General features: G+C 40.8%; 1 protein-coding gene across 1 annotated transcript; it reads right to left on the bottom strand.

Moving 5' to 3' along the window:
- Window positions 1-6,998: 6,998 nt before the first annotated feature.
- Window positions 6,999-23,123, bottom strand: slc2a2 (solute carrier family 2 member 2; the record flags this gene model as incomplete). The annotated part of the gene is made up of 12 exons (XM_083791661.1): window positions 6,999-7,202; window positions 8,487-8,690; window positions 13,464-13,565; window positions 14,452-14,556; window positions 14,986-15,066; window positions 15,515-15,621; window positions 16,262-16,424; window positions 16,730-16,845; window positions 17,357-17,481; window positions 18,351-18,556; window positions 21,917-22,012; window positions 23,103-23,123. 12 exons carry the CDS (start codon window positions 23,121-23,123, stop codon window positions 6,999-7,001), a joined length of 1,530 nt encoding a protein of 509 aa, XP_083647787.1.
- Window positions 23,124-24,553: the final 1,430 nt, after the last annotated feature.

Genomic DNA, 24,553 nt, shown 5'->3' with positions numbered 1-24,553 from the left:
AGTCCGGGAGCGAAAGGGTGATTTTTGGCTGAACGTGGTTGTTTTTTTCTCAACTGATTCTTTTGTAGCTTGGGGTCACCTCTTAACAAGAGAGTGCTCAGTGATATCCCTTGAGCATTCTTTTGTTAATATTAACCTCTTAATGCCGGAAAATCCACACAAATAAATAAATGTATGGTATTTAACCCTAGCCTGGAAAGGAAAGAAAAATGTTTACCCAAGACCCCGCCCACTCTCTGAGTGTACTGCATAGAAAGCTACAGTCTGATAATCAGGCTAATTTAACCCCTTATGGACAGAATTAATTTCTAATGATGGAAAAAAAAATCTTTGTGTTTCTGCTGTCAATCAGATACTATATTAAGTTGAGATACTCAATTTGCATTTAGCACAAACAATAGATATAAATATAGGTACTGTATGTGCCCAATTTGGGAAATTAGGCTATTAGGGTTATTACACTATTAACACTATTATACTAATTACACAATTACACTAATACACTTATTACGCTATTACATTAGTACACTAGTACACTTATTATGCTTATTATACTATTACACTATTACACTTATTATGATGGGTCAAATTTGTCCCAAACAGACATTGACAAATATCTCAGACAAAAGTAAGGTAAAATGTAATCTACTTCAATATTTCTATAGTTGAGTCATTGAGTTAGCTGGTGTGTATTTTTATTTTAGCACAACTAATCTCAGATTTGGGCAGGTAAATCTTACACTGGCAGCCTAGAGCCATGTGCTGTCATCTCCACTTCCTGCTTTTTCAAATGAATGTAATTTATTCTCCAAACCACTTGATGGGGTCAAAGTACTTCCAGTCCTACCTTGTGTGTGCCACAACTGACCCACTAGGCCAGGGTTCCCCAATTAATTTTCCTCAAGGGCCATATTTTGACTAGCGTACCAGGCTGTGGGCCGAGTCTGCACGCGCGAGGTCGAGGTCTTGCCCTGAAAATTCATTTTCAGGGCAAGACCCCATTTGAAAAGGATGCCCAGTTTGACATGCATAGGCTACTGACCCCCATTTAATGCCATTTATATCTGGGACCCTTAAAAAAAAGATTCTTTCATGGGCCACAAGGGGGCGCTCTGTGGGCCGCAAATGGCCCACGGGCCGCCTATTGGGGTACCCTGCACTAGGCATTGACAGCCTCCTTTTTCTACATCACCTATATTTGACCATTAACCGGTATGTGCCAAATTTGACCCAGTCGTCCAAAAGGGGTGCAAAATACTTGGTCTAGGCCTGGGCCGTGGCTCAGCGGTCCAGGCACCTTGGCTGGTAATCCAGTTTGGCAGTGTGCCGCGGGTTCGACTCCCGATCCCGACGGCCTTTACTGCATGTCATCCCCCCCATGTCTCTCTCCCCATTTCCTGTCAGCCTACTGTCTGTCCCTCCATAAAAAATATTAAATAAAGGCGAAAGCCACAAAAAAATAAAATACTTGGTCTAAATGCATCAAATTGGCTTTCTACAGTGTTTATGAATTTTGATATGCACAATGAATTGGATTTATTTCTCCACTTTAATAATACCAATTGGTATTGTGTTTTATTTAGAGCTGGGACTCGATTAAAAAAATTAATCTAATTAATCAGAGGCTTTGCGATTAATTAATCTAGATTAATCGCATTTTAATCGCATATCAATATTCAACCCGAGAACAGCGAGAAACCTTTTTTTTAAATGTTTTTTGGTATCCCAGTGAATCAATGAATAGTGACTACAGGATACCACTCATTTTCAACATTACTGTCATTAATAATATACCTGTTGTGGAAATAATAATAAAAAGTCACCCCATTCTGTGTTGCCTAGAACTGGAGGTCTGAAAAAAAATTAGTAACAGTAACAAGTACATCTCAGTGACATCACAAAGCTGTACTTACTTCATATTGTTACTGTTTTTTGTCAGACCTCCAGTTCTAGGCAACACAAAATGGGGTGACTTTTTATTATTTCCAGTTTTCAGTACTATAGAAAAGCGCCCAGTGAGAAACGTTCCGCGGTGAAAAAAAAGGTGCGATTAATTTATCTGTAGTTAATCGCGATTAATTTTTCTGTAGTTAATTAATCTAAATTAATCGCATTTGCATTGATTATTGTATTGTATGGGATTTTGCTGTTTTAAGCATGAAGGGGTTAATATCTAAAAATGCCCTATTCTGAAATCATATATTGTACATATCCACATCCATGGATGAACACTCTAAAAAGCAGATTTGATGCAGAATATTTTTATGGAATGCTGGGGTTTTCGGGCATGAAGGGGTTTATATGCATCCATTATTAATGCATTAATCATAAATCTAATTCGTTGTGCATATCCACATTAATAAACACTGTAGAAAGCCAATTTGATGCATTTAGACCAAGTATTTTGCATTAAATATATACCATAAAACTATTTTGGGTGGATTCTCAGTGTTTCGGGCATGTTCCTGACAAATCACTCTCCACGTGATTTGTTTATATTATTATTGTTATTGTCTCCACCAGGCCGAAGGCATGGGGGGAGAGTATGTTTTGCACTCCGTCCGTCCGTCCGCGTGTCCGTCCGTGTGTGTGTCCGTGAGCAGCTAATCTCCGGCACCGTTAACCCGGTTGATGCCAAATTTTGCACACACACTCCCTGGATGCCAACGATGAACCTCTGCCCCAAAACTTCCAGAACGGCCTGTTATAGCGCCACCAGGAGGCCGCTTTGTGCAAAACAAGTTTTTGCACAGTACACCTACAGATTTTGTCCAAACATTGCGCAAATTGGTACACAGTCTCTCTAGTTGTCTCCACCAGGCCGAAGGCATGGGGGGAGAGTATGTTTTGCACTCCGTCCGTCCGTCCGTGTGTGTGTCCGTGAGCAGCTAATCTCCGGCACCGTTAACCCGGTCGATGCCAAATTTTGCACACACACTCCCTGGATGCCAACGATGAACCTCTGCCCCAAAATTTCCAGAACGGCCTGTTATAGCGCCACCAGGAGGCCGCTTTGTGCAAAACAAGTTTTTGCACAGTACACCTACAGATTTTGTCCAAACATCGCGCAAATTGGTACACAGTCTCTCTAGAGCCATTCAACGAAACGGGTCTTTCAGATTTCTCAGACTCCATCCTGATTGGTTAAGATTGGCTTCCAAAGTTCACAGGAGTGCTCAGTTTCAAACAAAATGATGCAAATCATGAACACATCGCGTGATTTCCGTGAAATTGTGCACGCACATTCCCACTAGGCCGAGGAAGAAATGCCACATGAACAATTTCAACTCAGCCTCAAGGTGGCGCTATAACTACAATGACGTACCTTTGTCAATAACATGCCATTTGTATAATGCATGCCATTCATCTTTATAACATTACTAAGCATTATTAATATACTGTTAGATGTTATATTATTTACTTTTGTTGCCCTTTTATCCAACCACCAGATGAAGGCAAGCTGCAATGTCCTACATTCCTATCCTGGTGGAGACCTGTGCCCAGAAGGGCACTTTTTCTAGTTATTATTATTATTACTTGCGCAAGCAGAGCGTGCAAGTAGTTTTTCATCAGGTGCTACGATGCGTATGTACCGCACATGACGTGATGAAGATATGTACCAATGCCAGGGTATAATTGGTTTTCGATGGTGACGTAATGATGATAAGTGTCGGGTGGATTAAAGGTAATGCCCCTATGTATACATGTATGTAATCTGACACCACTGCCATATCAAGCACAAGTAATTATTATGTCATACGCTGCCACGGGACATACGCATCAAACGACCCGAGTAACCACAGTATACCACTAGGACTATACTATGGCATCAGATTGTCCTGTCCTATGCTGTTCGCAGATGACTCGGCACTGCTGGTCTCGGACAGGAACAAACTGCAGGTTGAAATGGTCCTCAGCTCTGAACTAGGTAGAATCTGCATCTGGCTCGCTGATAACAAACTATCTTGGATCAAATAGTAATCTCAGCAAGGCAGATGGCTTCTTATTTAGTGTATGTGGGTGATAAACTGACAATATCACACAAAATTACCTACCTAGGTTCCATCCTGAAGCCAAGCCGCCGAGGCAATTCTTTCCGTTGATAAAGTGGCCACCAACATAATCAAAAAAGTCAACCAAAGAACAAGATTCCTATACAGGATCTCCTCACTGATCAACAAAAACACCTTGAAGAGTCTATGAAGACCCTAACAGGAGCCATAGTACAAGGTTTCTACGACTATGCATGCACCTCTTGGTACCACAGCACCTCAAAGGCCCTTAAAACAAGGCTCCAGACTTCCCAAAACAAACTTGTCAGGTTACTACTTGGCCTCACTCCACGAACCCACCTCCTGCCCTTTTGACATACTGGAATAGCTTAGGGTTGACGACCGAGTACAGCATCTTGCAATGGGCCTGCCCCACAAGATTTGATACAGCAACAAGATACCCATGTACCTGGCTAAATACTTCCTTAATGTCAATGAAGTCCACACCCATAACACCAGAGGGAGCGCAACTAACCATGTGCAACCCAGATTCGGCACAAACAAGGGACTAAATTATTTTCGCTCCTATGCCACCTATAGAGAGAAGACTTCCGCACACCCGGCAGGCAATTTGGAGCAGGTGCGATGATGACAACGAGTATACAATGTGGAAGAAGGGACATCCGCACACTGCCACTTGCTAGTTCAGAGCAATTTTATTGAGCAACGTTTCGGTCTTGCGACCTTCCTCAGGCTTAATTCAAGAATGGGCTGACATTGTCACTAAATACATTTCAGGAAGTATAAACAACCAATCAAAATGCATGTAATTTATCCAAACAGATAACAGCTGTGAAGAACCTTGTCACGTGACTTGAAGGTGCAGTGTTTCTGTGAACATTCCTCATATATATCATTGAAAATAACAGTTTACAATAATACAGGGGAAAATAATTATACATAAATGTCATGCCATACAACATACAAGGAAGACATACAGTAAAATGAGCAAATAAATGTCAAATGTAAGATCCTACTCTGTCCGAAAGAGTGGAAAAGAATAAGAAAAAAATATAATAAAAATTGCACCTAAAGTGCCTATAGTACCGGCTGGACAAGAAGTTCAGATCAACATTTTCTATAGCATAACATTCAATAGTAGTTCATCATTAAGCCCTTTGGGGTGTAAGGTTTGTAGAGTGTGGATCCAGTAGGCCTCACGTTGTTTTAAAAGGGCATCGTGGTTACCACCTCTTCTTGGAAGTTTGACTTGTTCTATACCAATAAAGCGGAAAGTAGTCATGTTTAAGGTCATTGAAATGCACTGCAACAGGGTATTCACGGTCGTTTCTTCTGATCGAACTCTTATGTTCACTCATTCTCTGTTTTAACTGTCTAGTAGTTTTGCCTATGTATGCTAAACCACAGGGACATTTGATCATATACACCACATGGGTTGACACACAAGTAATAATGTTATTGATCTTGAACTTCTTGCCAGTATGAGGATGGTTAAAAAGGAGGTCTTATGTGTATTTCCACACTGGGCACAATGACCACATGCCACCTATATGTGGAACGCCCTACCAACATGTCATTAAGACATGCAAATCCCTCTCAAAGCTGGTCCCCGTAAAACCTGAATCCCCCCCACACCTTTTTCCCCTCACGTATGCATGTTTGTTTCTTTCCTTTTTACCTCCCCTATGATGATTTCCTGTTTTTTGCTATATAGAGTATATTTGTATGTCTCTAATTGTTATGATGAATTGAACATAGGTCAATGGTGAATGTTTGGATCAGAGTGGCTGCATGTTTATTGAGGTTCCCATGTAGTCTTGAAGAGGCATTGCTGTAGGATGAGGGAGAGGGACTATATTTTGGTAAATGAAATCCTATCTGCAGAAAACTTCATTTTCTCATAATACTGACTGCCACCGGCACTATACATAATTATGCTTGATCAGCACCATGGATGGGGGTGTTGTGATGAGGATATACTGTAACCACTAGATAAATTAATCTGATTTAATGCAGCACAAAAAAAATGAAACAACACAATGTTTTATATATATATATATATATATATATATATATATATATAATGTAATTTATTTTATTTGGGTAATATACATTGTATAAATCTTTCGGCAAACAAATTAGATTGTTTCAGTTGTGTATGGTTGATAACCAGTCAAACCAGACTAAAGTTTATTTGGACTTTCAGTGTGCAAATTAGCCAATACTGGAAGAGAGGCTTATAGTTTTGAGATAACTTAGTGTCAGATATGTAAACAAAACTCCAGATATACAAACGTCTCTCATCATAATGTTCAGTTACTGTATTAGCTTACAAAGTATACTGTACATAACAACAGGCTTACAGGCACATATTATCACTGTCGGGAGGAAACCACCTAACTCCATTTGCATAAATCAGTGCTATTGAACACCCTTTACGTGTGATGATTAAGAAAATATTGAACCAATGACAAAAGTTGTTTTAAAAAATATATACAGGTGTATACGGTTTTCTTTATTTCCTGAATAAAGGATATTTTTCATTTCCTGAAAAATGAACATTTTAGAGTTAGGTGGTTTCTTCCCGACAGCAAAGATATAATACATTTGTATTGGTGATGGGGGAAGTGCCCTCTAACCAGAGGACCTGAAGTTCAAGGCCCTTGTCTATAACCTGCTCAGTTGTCCTGGAGAAAGCATAGAATTCCTAACAAGCTCCAAGGGACGACCTCCCACATACAAACACTAAGGGCTTAATATACTTTGTTGAACTGTATCGTGCACCAAAATGTTCCCTCAAAACTAACACTAACCTCATCCCTACCCTTAACTGAGGGAACATAGTAGGTATGTGTTCAGAGAACGACACAGGCGTGTAACTAAGTATAAATCTGTCTGAACAGGGTTCCCCCATTTGCCTGTAATGCATCATACAGTAGCCTAATGTATGTGTGTGACATACACGCACAATGCCAAATACTGTGCTCAGGCGTCCGTGGCTGATTTGAGTTTCTCCAGTTCAGTGTCGGCTATGGGTCCAGGGGGCACCTTTTTCTTGCCCTTCTGGAATACAGCGGCAATTTCTTCAAAGGTTTTCCCTTTGGTCTCAGGTACCCGAAGGTAAGTAAACACAGTGAAGGCAAGGAGAAATCCAGCGAACAGAATGAATACATAATTCCCCAACCATTCCTGGAGGAAACAAATACAATGGTTGTGTTAATTAAATAATACATTTCCCATAGATCTATATTTGTTTAGCTCTAACTTCAGAGGTTGGGGAAATTTGTCATCTGACCAATCCCAACTACCTAGGAGTGAGCAGCCACATTGCGACGCTCGAGGGCCAACTCCAAGTATACTGTACATATGTATACTGTATAGTACCGTTTTGGCGTGAAAGGAAAGCAGTGTATCCAAAGGAAACCCACCCACTGATAGCTGGGTCCCAATTCGTCCAAAATCAACAAGATCGTGCACTTGGTGACAAGTTTTTGATTGTTGGCATGGTACTGTTAGGTATGGTTATAAGGTTTTCAAAAACCAAACGAGTTGGGCTCGCCCCCTAGTGGTCTGTATATACTGTATGTCAGTATATGGTTAAAAACCAAACAAATTGATAAAAGAGATTTTCCAATTGATTATATTAGTATTGGGTATGCTAACATATTAAAGATTTGGGTGAAAATAGCTTCTGGAAAGGCATCATTTTCAAGATGGCGTCCACGATGGCTGCCGTGAGCTTAAAATGCCTATAAACTGGGATTTAATACATAGAAATGCATAACAACCCCTAGTGGTCCGTTTGCAATGAATCCTATGTTAAATAGGCCAGCATTGGATTAATTGCAAACAGACCACTAGGGGGCGAGCCCAACTTGTTTGCGATGCTTTTTGAAAACATTATGCCCATACCTAACATCATGCCAAATATCTAAAACTTTTCACCAAGTGCATAATTGATATGATTTCTTACATATTAAATCCCAGCTTTATAGGCATTTTGCAGCTATTGTGGACGCAATCTTGAAAATGATGCCTTTCCAGAAGTGATTTTCTCCTAGATTTTTAGTATGTTATTTAGCATACCCTAATAGAATCCATTGAAATGTTACTTTGATCAATTATTTTGATTTGTAACCATATACTGACCCATTTAATATTAGATTAATTGCAAACTCGTTTGGGATGGTTTTTGAAAACCTAACCATACCTAACACCATGCCAAAAATCTAAAACTTGTCACCAAGTGCACGATTATAACGAATTGGGACCCAGCTATGAGCATTTCTTTGTCTAATAGACGTCTAATATTTGTCTAAAGGGCCGTCGCATTTTGAATAGCCGTCTATTGCTGTCTATTGCTCAGTGGGCACACAACTATTAAAATAATAATAGAAGAATACATGCTGTGTATGTGTATGTGTATGTGTGGGGTCATTTGTTTTCATGCATGTTTGTGTGCTCACTGCTCACCTGTATGTAAGGGAAGGTCATGCCAACTATAAAGTTGCTAGTCCAGTTGCAGCAGCCAGCCAAAGCAATGGCTGCCGGCCGAGGTCCCTGGCTGAACAGCTCAGCCACTATGAACCATGGGATAGGGCCAGGGCCAATTTCAAAGAAGCTGACAAACATGAAAATGGCAGACATGCTGACGTAGCTCATCCATGAGTAATCATTCTGAAGAGGAGAGGGCATAAGTCACTTTTAGAACAAGAATTATCATGTTTAGGGTGTTTCTCATGCGCCCTATATCCATAGTGGTTTGCATATCCACAAGATGTTGTTAGAACCATGATTTGTTTTAGGTATCATTCTGAATATGAAAGACAAAGACACATTTCCCACATGTTCCCATTCCCATTTCCCAACTACATGTGGAGGTCTATACATCATACATCATCATCATACTGTACTTAGCGAGCTACTCGAGGACACACTGTTTGTATTTTCTAGTTATTACTTGCGCAAGCAGAGCGTGCAAGTAATTTTAACAGTCAGGTGCTACGATGCTTATGTCCGGGGCCAGGATATGATATGACGTCATATGCTGGCACGAAGCTGACCGTGCAGGTATGTTTTCCGTCATGCTGCGAAGCATATGTCCCATGACGTGATGAAGATATGTACCAATGTCCCTTAGAATGCATATGATATGACGTCATATGCTGGCCCCGGACATACGGAAGCAGACCGTGCAGGTATGTTTTCCGCGGATGTCCCATGACGTGATGAAGATTATGTACCAATGCCAGGGTATAATTGGTTTACGATGGTGACGTAATGATGATATGTTTCAGTGTCAGGGACATACGCATCAAACCACCCGAGTAACCACATTATACCACTAATCACTCAGAAATTACATATACATACATATACGTATACATATATAGACATATGAGCATATGACGTGATGAATATATGTACCAATGCCAGGGTATAGCCTAATTGGTTATCGATGGTGACGTAACGATGACATGTTTCAGTGTCGGGTGGACTAAAGGTAATGCCCCTATGTATACATGTATGTAATCTGACACCACTGCCATAACAGGCATAAGTAATCATTACCATACTTCAAAATACTACTTTTTCTCCTCCAAAAGCAAGGTACGTAGCAAATAGCTAAACCTAATAATTACTTGCGCAAGCAGAGCGCGCAAGTAATGTGGTCGGCCTGTCTCATTTGTCGTGACAGCTGTTCCGCCATTTGAGGCTTACGCAGAAAAACATCAAATCTGTGCCCGTATTGCTGGACCAATGATGACGAAATGACCATATTTCTTACGTCATCATTTAGAGCTAGTCATACACGTATTTCTTACGTCATCATTTAGAGCTAGTCATACACATACGTGTATGACTAGCTCTAAATGATGACGTAAGAAATATGGTCATTTCGTCATCATTGGTCCAGCAATACGGGCACAGATTTGATGTTTTTCTGCGTAAGCCTCAAATGGCGGAACAGCTGTCACGGTTTTTGGACCAAAGTGACCACAGAATACCGCTAATCAACTTACAACTACACACTTTATACAGTATAGAGTATATAATATGGTCATTTCGTCATCATTGGTCCAGCAATACGGGCACAGATTTGATGTATGACTAGCTCTAAATGATGACGTAAGAAATACGTGTATGACTAGCTCTAAATGATGACGTAAGAAATATGGTCATTTCGTCATCATTGGTCCAGCAATACGGGCACAGATTTTATGTTTTTCTGCGTAAGCCTCAAATGGCCGGAACAGCTGTCACGGTTTTTGGACCAAAGTGACCACAGAATACCGCTAATCAACTTACAACTACACACTTTATACAGTATAGAGTATAGAGTATATATGTATACATATATAGTATATGCCTATATACTATATATATATACTATATATATTTCTTACGTCATCATTTAGAGCTAGTCATACGTATACTATATACATAATCAATAAAAAATAAAATACCAAATTGTGCCTGATCTGCTGGGACCAGAGTACGTGGTGTGTATGTGTATGACTAGCTCTGTCATACATATATATGTTCTACTTTATGTACTTTACTTATGTACAGATCACCTAAAACAGACCTTTCGAAAACATGGTAAAGTATATATCATCTCCGACTTCTGCAATTTTGATAATAGGAGATTTCAATGAAGACCATAATACTGAGATAGAAAGAAGTATAAAGACCTACATGTCAAAATTAGGCTTTAAACAATTAAATACAAATCCAACTACAGATTACGGAAATATTTTAGATCATGTATATTTTAACAAATGTGAAAGTATTAGTATAGAAATTGAAGTTAGAGACACATATTACTCTGATCATGATTTAGTATTAATATCACTATAGTCCAACATGAAATAGATTTAAAATTAAAATAAAAGCAAGTATGCACTCGACAGAGTGCAGTTCTAGTTCAATATTGTAAACATTCCTTCACAGAGAGGCTGAGATTTGAAAGTTTGTACCAGCATATGACGTGATGAAGATATGTACCAATGCCAGGGAAATGCCAAGTAACCACAGTATACCCGCTAATCAACTTACAAATTACATTATACATATATAAATAGAGGCATTTCCTTTAATCCACCCGACACTGAAACATATCTTTATTACGTCACCATTGAGAGCCAGTTATACATACTTGCACGCTCTGCTTGCGCACTAGTAGGCAATTTATGGCCTACTTGGGTGCAACAAGCAAATGCCAGGGTGTAAACAAGCCAATTACACCCTGGCATTGGGTCCTTTAATCTACATCTTTATTACATCATCATTGAGAGCTAGTTGTACCAGTTATACCCTGACGTCATATGCTGCTACGATACATACGCATCAAACGGGGCATACGCAAAGTAACCACAGTATACCGCTAATCAATTTACAAATTACATATACATATACATAGAGGCATTTCCTTTAATCCAACCGACACTGATCGACATATACGCCACCATCGAAAGCCGTCACTCATCCGTATTAATTACAACATTACGTAATTGATTGTTGTTAATTACGTAACGAAAGAATGAATTTTAAATGCTTAAATAGAATTACCTTCATGTTCCTTCATGTTCTTCAACAGTTCTTCAACAGAAGAACATGAAGGTAATTCATTTTCTTTTTTCACAGAGAAGCTGAGATTTGACAGTTTGTAGCGGTCGACAGTACTTGCGTGCTCTGCTTGCGCACTAGTAGGCCATGGCCTACTTGTGTGCAACAAGCAAGTAGGCACTCGACAGAGTGCAGTTCTAGTTATTATTACTTGCGCAAGCAGAGCGCGCAAGTAATGTTTTCGCCCGGTCTCTTCCGCCGTGACAGCTGTCCCGCCATTGGATGTTTATGCAGAAAAACATCAAATCTGTGCCTGTTTTGCTGGGACCAAATGACCACAAATGACCATATTTCTTACGTCATCATTTAGAGCTAGTCATACGTATACTATATACATAATCAGTAAAAATAAAATAGCAAATTGTGCCTGATCTGCTGGGACCAGAGTATGTGGTGTGTATATGTATGACTAGCTCTTAATGATGACGTAAGAAATATGGTCATTTGTGGTCATTTGGTCCCAGCAAACCAGGCACAGATTTGCTGTTTTCTTGCATAAACATCAAATGGCGGGACAGCTGTCACGGTTTTTGGCGCAAAGTAACCACAGTATACCGCTAATCAACTTACAACTACACACTCTATATAGTATATATGTATACGTTTATAGTATATGCCTATATACTATATATATACTATACATATTTCTTACGTCATCATTTACAGCTAGTCATACGTATACTATATACATAATCAGTAAAAATAAAATAGCAAATTGTGCCTGATCTGCTGGGACCAGAGTACGTGGTGTGTATATGTATATGTATGACTAGCTCAATGATGATGTAAGAAATATGGTCATTTGTGGTCGTTTGGTCCCAGCAAACCAGGCACAGATTTGCTGTTTTCTTGCATAAACATCAAATGGCGGGACAGCTGTCACGGTTTTTGGCGCAAAGTAACCACAGTATACCGCTAATCAACTTACAACTACACACTCTATATAGTATATATGTATACGTATATAGTATATGCCTATATACTATATATATACTATATATAGTATATGCCTATATAGTATATGCCTGCTTTGCTGGGACCAAACGACCACAAATGACCATATCTCTTACGTCATATGTATACTATATACATAATCAGTAAAAATAAAATAGCAAGTTGTGCCTGATCTGCTGGGACCAGAGTACGTGGTGTGTATATGTATGACTAGCTCTTCACCCAAACTTATATAGATAGAAACTTGAATCATACTTAATAATACTAGGTGTTTATATGCATAAAGTAGGTAGGTAGCAAATAGTTACATCTAAAAATTATACATTTCAAACGTTCCTTCACAGAGATACTGAGATTTGACAGTTTACAGCGGTCGAAAGGACTTGCGCGCTCTGCTTGCGCACTAGTTGGCCATTTATGGCCTACTAGTGTGCAACAAGCAAGTATGCACTCGACAGAGTGCAGTTATAGTTATTATTATTATTATTATCAAAAGTTATACATATAAACTGCAAAACAAAAAAAGATTCACCCCACTGGGCCACTGATATCCTCGTCAAAGTACACACTGAAATGGTGCCGTATTTTGTGGCTAAAACACAACGATCTGTCAAATAAAGAAGTTGTCGATTCAAGTAAAAACTATAGAAATAATTGAAATATACAGTATAGCAACAGAAGGAAGAAAGTGAGGAATTTGAAAAAAGGGGATGGGGTCTCAATGAGCCTCTGCTATTGCATTGCAGATGACAAAGAAAAGAACAGGTTCTACTCTACAGATCAGATGTTAACTGGAGCCTGCAAATGGAGGGAGCAAATGAGTGTTTCCTTTGACAGACAGACAAGCTATAGGATGACTAGACAAACCTGCAAGTTGAGGCCCACTGTCATGGCAATGGCACAGCAGCACATCCCTGCAAGACCAACCAGAGTCAGAGAGCGCCTGCCAGCCCTGTCCACCAGAGCCACCTAGAACATACACATGTCTATCTTTAAATGCATTGTTTTTTTGTTTTTTCCTCAGTGCAATAGGCTATGTGTGCATGTGTAACTGTCATGTGCCCCTTGTTTTTGCTACAGTGCCAACCCTCATCACACCAGTGGTCAGGATGTGATAATAAAATATGTTTATGCTTATTCGTCCCCGTCAGCGCAGCCATTGGTGGGGAGCATTCCTAACGCTCCATTGGTCGCCTGCTCCTAATCCTGCGGCATCCAACCGGCTCCTCCATCTGAGTCCACCTGACAGCTTAAAGCCACCCTGATCGCTTCACTCCTGGCCGCTGTCATTTCAGTTTAAACTCTAGCACAGAGTAGAGACAGCGTGCCCTCCGCGCAGGAAAGATAGTGCCTTAAATTCATTAATTCTCTGATTAACGTCCTATCTTGTAAGAGTTGCTACATACTGTTTAAAGTGCATATTGTATTATGATCAAGAGCAGGTAGTATTAGTAAGTATTAGTTAGTTTCACCAGGTAGTCAAGCAGGTTCCTCACTTTGTATTTTTGTTTTGAGTTAGGTAAAAGAATAGCGTAGTCATATAGTTAGGTTTTCTTTTATTGCTAATAAGGTTAGGTAGTCAGATTTCGGGAAGGGTTTTGTTAGGAAAAAGTATTACGTAACTTTTGATTCGTTCTTCGCTTTAGGTCCTGCTCAGCCCTGCTCACTTGTAGCACATTTTGTAGCACTTTTGTAGCACTAAATTGTATGCCACTCAAACCATACTGGAATAAAACTTTCCTTTTGGCATTAAACACCTTTGCCTTATTTCAATAACCACCTTTGACTCAGTGAGTCGTAATTGTGTGTGTGCGTGCGTGTGTGCGTGTGTGCGTGCATGCGTGCGTCTACTCACAGACACCATAGTGAAGACTGTATTGATGACCCCTACTCCAATGGTGGCGTAGACTGGGTTACCGACTCCAGCCCGCTCGAAGATGTCTGTCGAGTAATAGAAGATCTGAGAGACAAATATAAGCAGTCAATGTCTGTCAATTTATTTTCACTAAGTAACATATTTACATTTCTCTCTTCCCAGAGAGAAACAAAGAGATTACTAAATTGTCACAGTGTGCAAACGGAACCAAATGGACCCCAACAGGTCCATTTGGTTCCATTTGTACACTCTCAGAGTTAAATTAACATTGATTTTACAATATAAATTGGGGTCTCAGAGATATAAATGCCATTAAATGGGGGTCCGTAGATTAATATGCAGGTCAAACTGGGGGTTCTTGAAATTACAGGTTGAGAATCACTGCTAGAGCCGTAAAAATCTTCTCGCATGGGGGTCCCTGGCATATCTTTTCAAATGGTGGTCTGCGGGCTAATTAGTGTCAATTTGGGGGTCCTTGACATGAAAAAGTTTGTGAACCACTGTTCTACTCACAGCATTGATGCCAGAGAACTGCTGCGAGAGGTGCATCACGAGGGCCACAAACAGCTGCTGTCTATACACAGTGGATCGTATCTAGAAAGGAGCATGTGACACAATATGTTAAAGAAAGAATCCACTCAAGGAAACAGTATAATGCTAAAGAAAAGCAAAGAAAAGATGATCCTCCACATATATATTTAAAAGAATATATTGTTAGATTTTTACTATCTATCTATTCATCTATTCATCCATGCATCCATCCATCCATCCATCCCTCCCTGCATTGTACAAATAAAGTACCGGTAATTGAATGCTGTTGTATTAGATTGTGTCACTATTATGCACCTACTGCTCCTTGCACAAACGTTCAAGTATTCCAAGAAGCTCTATATGCTCTGCTGTCCATTTGCAGCTATTGTTTGCTCGTAATATTGGTGACATTGGAATGTAAGCTAATTCTGCTCTTGTGTAAGTTGCTTTGGCTAAGATTGTTTTTGCCATTCCCTCCAGCCCAGCAGTGGTCTTTTCCATAGGGACGTACCAAGGAGAGGATAGAGACCCTCTCCTGCTTGTCTGCCTCCTCCTTCTCTATCCTCATCTCCTCGAGATCAGGAGTGGGGTCATACGTCCCCTTGAAGCGAAGCAGGCCTTGACAAGGAGAGAGAGGGACACAGCCAGGGATCAATGGCAAGAAGAGGGACAGAAAACAGTCACAAGAGAAGGATGACAGATAAAATGGTATAGAAGGGAGGGAGGGGGAGTGGAAGACAGAGGAAGATGATAGAGGGAAAGAGGAGAGAGGTAGAAGAGCAGGAGCATGAGAATAATAAGGCGGCTCTGTGATTTGTAGTAGAAGCCTAACACCTGGAACACACCAAAAAGCGTCCTCACTCCCATGTGCTAAATTGCACGCACAGGTTTTTGCAAGACTGTTCTTGCCAAACCTGGACACAGAGAGACGTCTGGTCAATGCATTTCAATGACAATGCGCAAGCAAGGACAAACCAGAGCGTAAAATTTTTTCACGTGCGCGAGTGGAGCATCTGTGCGCATTTGCGCAACTAGTGAGAAAGAAAATCAGTGTCTGTGTTTATGTTATAGCACCTTTGGAGTGGGAGTGCGGAGTGATTCTCAAATTGGGGTCCAGTGACTGTCAGTCAGGCAGCTCTAATTTGTACACTCTCTGAGTTATAGGTGTCCTTGGAATAAAAACATTTGAGTACCACAGTGGTAGGTATTTGTTTTATCATGCAAATGTGCTTTGTACTGTACAGTATGTGTCTCTTACTCTTGCGGGCCTCGTTCTCCTTGCCCAGTTTGATGTACAGGTATCGAGGGCTCTCGGGGCAGAAAGGCAGCAGGAGAGACTGTAAGAGTGCTGGGGCCCCAGACAGTCCCAGCAGCAGGGGCCACATCACATCATTACCAAGCAGGAAATCCAAGCCTATCACCTACAGTACACACACATACAGACAAACCCGCCAGCACACATACAGTACATAATTATGTATGTACACGTGTGCAGTGAGCTCACAAAAGCACTTGCACACATAAAACATACTCACAGATACACCGCACACACACATACTGTATGTATACTCACATGCGTAACACACTGCGCACACACAGTCACACACACACACAATACGTATCTAGTGTGTGTGTGTGTGTGTGTGTGTGTGTGTGTGTGTGTGTGTGTGTGTGTGTGTGTGCGTGCGTGCGTGCGTGCGTGCGTGTGTGTGTGTGTGTCAGTCACCTGGCTTATTAAGATACCGGTGACTATAGCCAGCTGGTGTAGTGTACCCAGAGCTCCTCTATAGGCCTTCGGAGCTATCTCTCCTATGTACATAGGCACCAGCCCTGACGTCAAGCCTTAAACACAAACAAACAACAACACGGGGGTTGAGTGTCTTGCTCAGGGACACCTCGGCACATTACTGGGGCTCGAACCTGGGACCTTCTACATTCACAGTTTAATTCAGTGTAAGCCCAGTGTAATAATAAATGTGGCCTCCCGCCCGTAGGCCCGCCACTATTCTCGTCCATTGCTTGCTGTTGCTTAGTTGGACAAAAATCCATTCTCTGCAAACTGCATCCACTACTTCGCATTGATATTTAATGTATTCAATTCTTACTTTGAACCTCAGAAAAAAGAAACATCTCTGGTGCAGTAGAGTGACTGGGCATAACGTGTTTTATTATCACTTTGCTCGTCCAAAATAATTATATTTTCCCTAAATGTTTCGAAAACTTAGCATAAACAACCCGAAGGGCGGAACAAGGAGGAATGAGCCTGCTGGTTGGTTGGTCAGGGACCAATCATAAGTCTGACCACATGAACCCTAGCATCCCAATGTTGGGCATGTCATAATAGGCAGTGTACCACAGTAGAAGCCCATGACTGCACGGCCTGAGATGACCATGATGTGAGGTTTCCACATTTTACACAACCCCATCAACAGACCAGCAGCCACAGCCAGCACGTTCACCATCAGCATCCCCTTCACTCTGAAACACACACACGAGAGCACATATTTATCCCTTCTCTCATCTCCTCCTCTCGTCTCATCTACTCTGGCCTGCTGGGGGTCCTTTTTCATTTCAAGGTTTGAGGTTCCCAACCTTTTTATACTGAAGTACCACCTCAGAAAATATCTGGCTCTCCAAGTAGCCTACCACCATAATAACTGATGTTAAAATACAGGAGCGTATATATACCTGCCCTTTGTTCCATTCCTAAGCCAATAATGCTCCTGCTCTGACAAAACTCTGTCTAATCACTACTCAGCACAACTGATGATATTTCTAATGTGATTAATCCATTCTCAAATCTTCTATCAACGTCTAGGTGTGCTGTCAGCACAGATAGCCTATTTCAACCAATTGCTTGGTCAGAATAACTACCTGTAGTAATATAAATATTTCATTCCACTTTTGTCTTTTTTCTCCTTTTTTGGGCGACTCCTCTTTGTACCACCAGTGGTACTAGTAGGCTACCAGTGGTTGGGAACATCTGCATTTGACCCCATTCAAACATTTTTATCTCTAGGACCCCAATCTACATTTGAAAACCCTCAGTGTTAATTTAGTTAACTCAATTTAGAGTGTAAAAATGTACATTTGTACATTCTCAGAGTTACAGACCCATAAGGATCCATTTGAGCCTAGCAACCGTGTAGCTGGAGACCCCCTGGAGCTCACAGGTCCCCGGACCCCACTGCTCCGGGACCCATTTGTGGGTCGTGGACACATTTTTATGGGTTCCTTAATTTTTTTTGTTTCCTATACTGTACATTCAATATTATTTCAATTGTTTTTCAAAAAACATTCCAAAAAAGCAAAAATGTTCATGAATTAAGGTGAGAGGCTGCTCTCACCTCCCTCTCAGATCGCCAATGAAGCCCACCAGAAAGGATGAAACCATGCCTCCAACGGAGAAGATTGCCACAGACAGAGACCAATACATGGTCACGGCGGCGCTTGCAACTGGCGCAAGCTCTTGGTGCTCCGTGTTGTTTTCTGATGGGATGGCAGACTTCTCTGACCACACGCCCAGGGACCGCCCATAATGCTCCTGAATGATCTGCGAAAGAGACATATCGATTGATCAGCAAAAGGTGATTGAGTGTGCGTGCGTGCGTGCGTGCTAATAGACAAATGCACAGGGCGGACACACAGACAAGCATGCATGCACTCAAATCAGCCTGTTTAACTATTTTTATATTTGCTGCAAAGCTTTGGGTATAGGCAATCCGGCCTGGCGGGGACTTTCGCTCTAGTTTTGTCTTGTTCTCTCCCACTGGTATTTTACTATTTACCTCCAGCATGCGTCTGTCTGTCCCAGGGGGGCAGTGAAGCCAATAGTTTCTGAAGCCAGTGTGAAATCCTGACTTCCTGAAAGTTCATATAATGGCCTGTTGTGGCGCTGTCACTGGGCCCAAAAAACCCCATAGCTCCATAGAGGTCCATGTATTTGGGCCCAACTTCACCTAGACTGTATTACCTTAATAAACATGGTCATGAATACTTTCTGCTTCCAGTCACTAGTTTAAAGTCTATAATTTCTCATGTCATAATATTCTTTTTGGAAAATTATGGTCCCATTTTTTTTTTTTAAGTGACCCAACTTATGACTGAAACTGCATCCTTTGAATACTCAATAGCCAGGAGGAACAACGTCAAAGGGAAGTTCCATGAGATATGGGACTACTTTTATTTATATATCAAAGGATTGTTGCAGTAACAATTTGTATCTATACATTACATAATGACATAATCACGAGTGTCAACAACAGAGTGTGCTTTTTCTTGTATTTTTCTTTTGTGTAAGTCATGTGAATTTTGTATGCTTTATTGAAAAATCATTAAAAAACTTTGATGACAAAAAAAATGACCATAAAGTCGAGTATGTTCTGAGGGGCGTGGCTACCTTTACAGTCTATGATCGGGATCCACCCCCCGCTCGAGTCAAAATAAAAACCAACGAAGAAGAAGGGGGTTGTCCGGGCCAGCCAATGGCCAGCTGGGCCCAAACAGATCTAGAAAGATGGCGATTTACAATTCAAGGACTGACAGGCTTCATCTTACGTCCATACAGTATCAGACCCGGAGAACGCTTTGTCCATATTTCTTTACAGTCTATGGTCTGTCCGTGAACCGACAGAAAGAGGTTGATAACTGTGACAGAGGTCGATAACGTTTGGGTCAATAAAGTCAAAGGTCAAGGTCACAATCAAGGTCAGTGATATCTCAGGAATGGAGACAAACTATAAATGGGTGCTTATACTGTACATGACTGATATTTGTAACAAACCAAACCGCGTGAACATTGGTTGAGATTGTGGTGAGTTTTGACCTCCTGCTGCAGTACATGCTGTATTAGGAGGCATGGCTTGACTGGATCAATATTAGCCTGGCGGCTGGCTTTGGCCAGAGACACAGCATGGATTCACTGACGTGGGGAGGCCCGCTATGAGTCTGGACAGAGACACAGCATGGATTCACTGACGTGGGGAGGCCCCCTATGAGTCTGGACTTCAGCCCATAGGCACAAAGTATGTGGAAGCTGGAGAAATTAGAAATGATTGCCAATCAATGACTGCATTTCAACTGCCGTACAACAGTTAAAAGCAGCCTCTTGATTGGTCCATGTGTATATGGTGATGTAACATACTGTACATGCTGCAGTACTTTCAAACAATGGCCTCAACAGAAGTTTAAGTTTCAACAGAAACGATACAAAAGTGTAGTTAGTTCAGATATAGACGCCAACATATATATACTGTACATATCCGACATAGCTTACATACGTAGAAAGTAGAAACTAAACAAAATAGACATTGTTGTTATTTATTGCTGTATCTTTCAAGTAGGCCTACTAGCACTAGCGCTAGCACTGTGATGACGTCAGCTTTTTGTTACGCTGATTGGCTAGATGAGTCCGTCTGTCAAAGCATGCCTTGGCAGACTTTGCAAACTACCTATGGGATGAAGTCCAGACTGATACCGGTGAGGAAGCGAGAGTGAATCCAAGTTCATCAGTTTATCAGCCAAAGCCATGCAGGCTACAATATTGTTCACTCCAATGAACAGCAGCAGCTATTGCGGTATCTGTGCATGTACAGTATGATCAGTATATATGGGTGACATTTGTCACTAAATCCATGTTCTAATTAGCATGGATTGGGAACAGTGGGTAGTAAACCCGGACTGTCGGAGATCTGCGCTCTGTGAAGCGCACTTTTCTAGTTTTGACTGTGTGACATTCAGTTCAAGAGTTATAGGCCAAAACGTGAAGTGGCATGTTAGTTAAAATAATATGGCACTACCACTTTTGTCCAGGAACAACAGTACCTTTATTTCAATTCAAACTTGACCTGAGTTGCTGGCCGGCTCCATATATGCAGATCTAGGTAATGATCCAGTCTTCTCCATGTATGGCTATCCAGGGTTAGGTGAGGTTAGAGTTGTGATCTTCATATATGCACATTGCAGATGGCCATTATGGTGGCGTGACGTGTCACGAGGCGTGATGTCACGGGGCGTGACCATATATGGAGACGTGATGTCACAAGGTGTGACCATATATGGAGGCGTCATGTCACGAGGCGTGACCATATATGGAGCTCAACCAACTGACGTGAGATGCAGGTTTTCATAGTAAATGTGACCTAAGGGCGCAATAAGCCTTAACCCACATACAGTAGTTACTGAATGATGGTGATCTAAGGAATCCAGGATGAAAGAAGGGTCCAAGAGTAGGCCAAAATGCCGGGAACAGCAATGTGGGTCTCCTAGTAGTAGTGACCATGAGGCCGATTTGAAGAATCTTCCTTGGCCTACTCCTACTGGCACTGTGCAGTAAACATTATGTAAAGTATGATGCTAATCAGTCTAGAGATATCAGTTATATGATCAGGGCAACTTGCACTGATCATATAACTGATATAAAACAGGGTTGTTGAATTGCACTCGCATAGTAATGGTATATCTTAATTATTGTTATTTATTTTCTATGATCTCATCAGGGAATTGATACTATAGCTTTTTGTACTTATTGAGTAAGTAAGTATCTGTCATATTTTGACTATGATCTTATCAATGTTCATATCTTGCTCAATATAGAGTGTAGATTTGTACTGATTTACTTATAGTTAGTATAACCTTGTGTCCCTAACCCCCCAAAAAATTGTCTGGCACCCCTAAATAAAACCCAAATTCTGTGGTGTGACACATACACACACACGCTGGGGGCAACAAATTCCCATGGCGAAAACATAATCTCCGTCCTCCATCCTGGCAGGGATAGATAGAACAAGATGCTTGCAACCCCAGGTGTATAGTATCTACTGTAGCTATAGCTGTACAGTAGCTGTATTATTTACAAGTAGGTGGCAACACATTATTTATCAATGCTATTGTTCCCTTTGTATGAATACAGTACCTTCTGTGGGGCGTTGATAACTCCCAGACTGTAGCCATATTGCAGGGACCCCAGGGCTGCAGTGAAGACAGCCACTGCTAAGGTCCCTGTCAACTGCTGAAAAAGTGAACAACAGTAATCAATACAAAAACGAATAATCGTAAAAACAAAGCAAAGTTCTGAATAGATTTTTATTTATTTCTTCTTTCTTTTTTTTTCATGTCAGAAAGACTGACGTATGATTTAACTTTTCATGGTTTATATTTGTAGAATTGTTTTAAAATGTTCTAGTATAATAAAAGCAAAGTAAAGAAATCACAATAAATTACAAAATATTTAAGAATCGCAATATATATCTGTCTGCATTGAAGTGTATGATTTAACTTATCATGGTCTACACTACAGTATATAGTTTAGAATTGTTTTAAAATGTTCTAGTATAATAAAAGCAAAGTAAATTGGAAAAAACACACAAAGAAATCACAATATATTTAAGAATCGCAATATAAATCGAATCGACTAGGTATCGATATTGTATCGAATCGGGAGGTAAGTGAATCGTCTCACCCCTAGTAATCGATAGTCTATATTTACATACAAACATTCACACATGCAGAGACACACACAGACAGTGTATGCATATGCATTTCCAGAAAGGCAAACACAGACACACATAGAGAAATACACACAGTCCGTTGCTCTCCCCAGGGTGGCGGAGGGTGTGTAGAGCCCAGGATCACATTAGATGATTGACACAGGGGTGAAAAATGGGTTACAAAAATCGTGGGATAAAAAAAAAAAAAAAAAAAAAGATACACACAAATGCATATGCTTGCTATTCTTATACCCCTTCAGGAAAAAGGATATTCTCTGCCTCTGCAGGCTGTCAGAAGTAGATTCATAAACGTGATCATTTTAATGACTCAAACATTTATTTGATTTATGTGACTGTCATAATAAATATTTAATTTGCTGTCATTTGATATGATACTCTTCAGCTCAACACTGTTACCAAAATACTTTTTGTAATAAAAAAGTATGTTATAAAAAATGACATGACAATCATTAAGTCACCCTGTGCAAAACACTGACAAGCTTATGTTCTTGATCTGTAACATCTAGCTGTACAGATTGTATGTGCATTACAGCCTCAGATTACACATTTGGGTTGGAAAGTTTAAAAACTTTTAGTGAAGAATTATCTTACCTTTCCTCCTGACGACTCCATGAGTGTAAACCTTCCCAGAGACAATGGGTCAGTGGGTGCGGGTGTGCGTGTGTGCGTGTGTGTGTGTGTGTGTGTGTGTGTGTGAGAGAGAGAGCGTGCATGTGTCTTTGTGTCCTCAGCCCCCCCCCCTCTCTCAGACACCCTCAGGTAATCATCAGTGAAGCCTCCACATTGGATCACGCTCTGTCCACGTTCTAATCTACACACACACACACACACACACACACACACGCGCGCACGCACACACACACACACACACACACACACACACACACACACACACACACACACACACACACACACACACACACACACACACACACACACACACACACACACACACACACACACACACACACACACACACACACAGATTATTAAAGGACATGCAGACTCTCAGAAATGCACATGCACGCACATGTCTGCTGTCAAAAATTAATTTCCTATGAATACACAACCTGTAGATAAGAAAATCAATATATGCCTGCAAAGCAAAAACAAAAAAAGAATCATTAATCACAGCCATTAAGCATAATATACAGCACATTTTATTAGGTGACGTGGGTTTTATGGCAGGCTGACCAGCCCCTTCAACCCAGCTAAACCTTTGCCTCCACACTGATAGAAGATATTTCCACACTTAGATCTATGCTATAAAGTGAATTACGCATAGATCTAAGTGTGTGTACCTGTATTCTATTCTATTCAAGTGCTGTACAGTAGAGTTTGAAATATCTAAAATCTCAAATGTAATGTACAGTAACAGCAGCATAGTGCCACGGATAATACTGATATCAAATGCAGTGTTGCTGATTTGGTTTACATGGTGTTAGCTCTCTAGTGAGGACATCTGGACAGCACTTAGCACCCTCTATCTTACAAATACACACAAGCAGCAAAACACACAGGTTTAGGGTTAATGATATACCTCCGAGGGACGGAACAAAGTCTGAGGGTCACTGGCCTTGGATCTCTGCTGGTGCAAAAACACACACTTGCATAACAGAATGCACATAGAAACAGGTACACACTCACACTTACAGTATCACCATTTACAATTTGGGCATTTAGCAGAGTTTCTCAGAGTGGGTGCCGTGGGGGTGACGCAGAATACTTTGATAATATTATGAATTCATCCCTTTAAGCAGGCAGACCCTCAAACGTACAGTTGCACTGTACTTGGTGCATTCCTTTTCGATCTACACCAAATCTCTTTCGTTATTTTGAATCTGTCCTAAATGGAAACTGCCATTCTCTCATACTTCCCTCATGACATACTATATGTTAGGGGAAAGATTTGCATATTTACGCACCATAATATGAAATAAATGTAAGGTTCTATAAAAAACAATATAATTCAGGGGTGCTGTGGATGAAAATGTCATGGGGGGTGAACTGAGACAAAAAGGCTTGAGAACCGCTGATTTAGC

Source organism: Protomyctophum parallelum (genome assembly GCF_964188405.1).
Source record: "Protomyctophum parallelum genome assembly, chromosome: 20".
Classification (NCBI taxonomy): Eukaryota; Metazoa; Chordata; class Actinopteri; order Myctophiformes; family Myctophidae; genus Protomyctophum; species Protomyctophum parallelum.
Note: the sequence above shows the minus strand (reverse complement) of the source record. Positions and strands in the feature narration are given on the sequence as shown.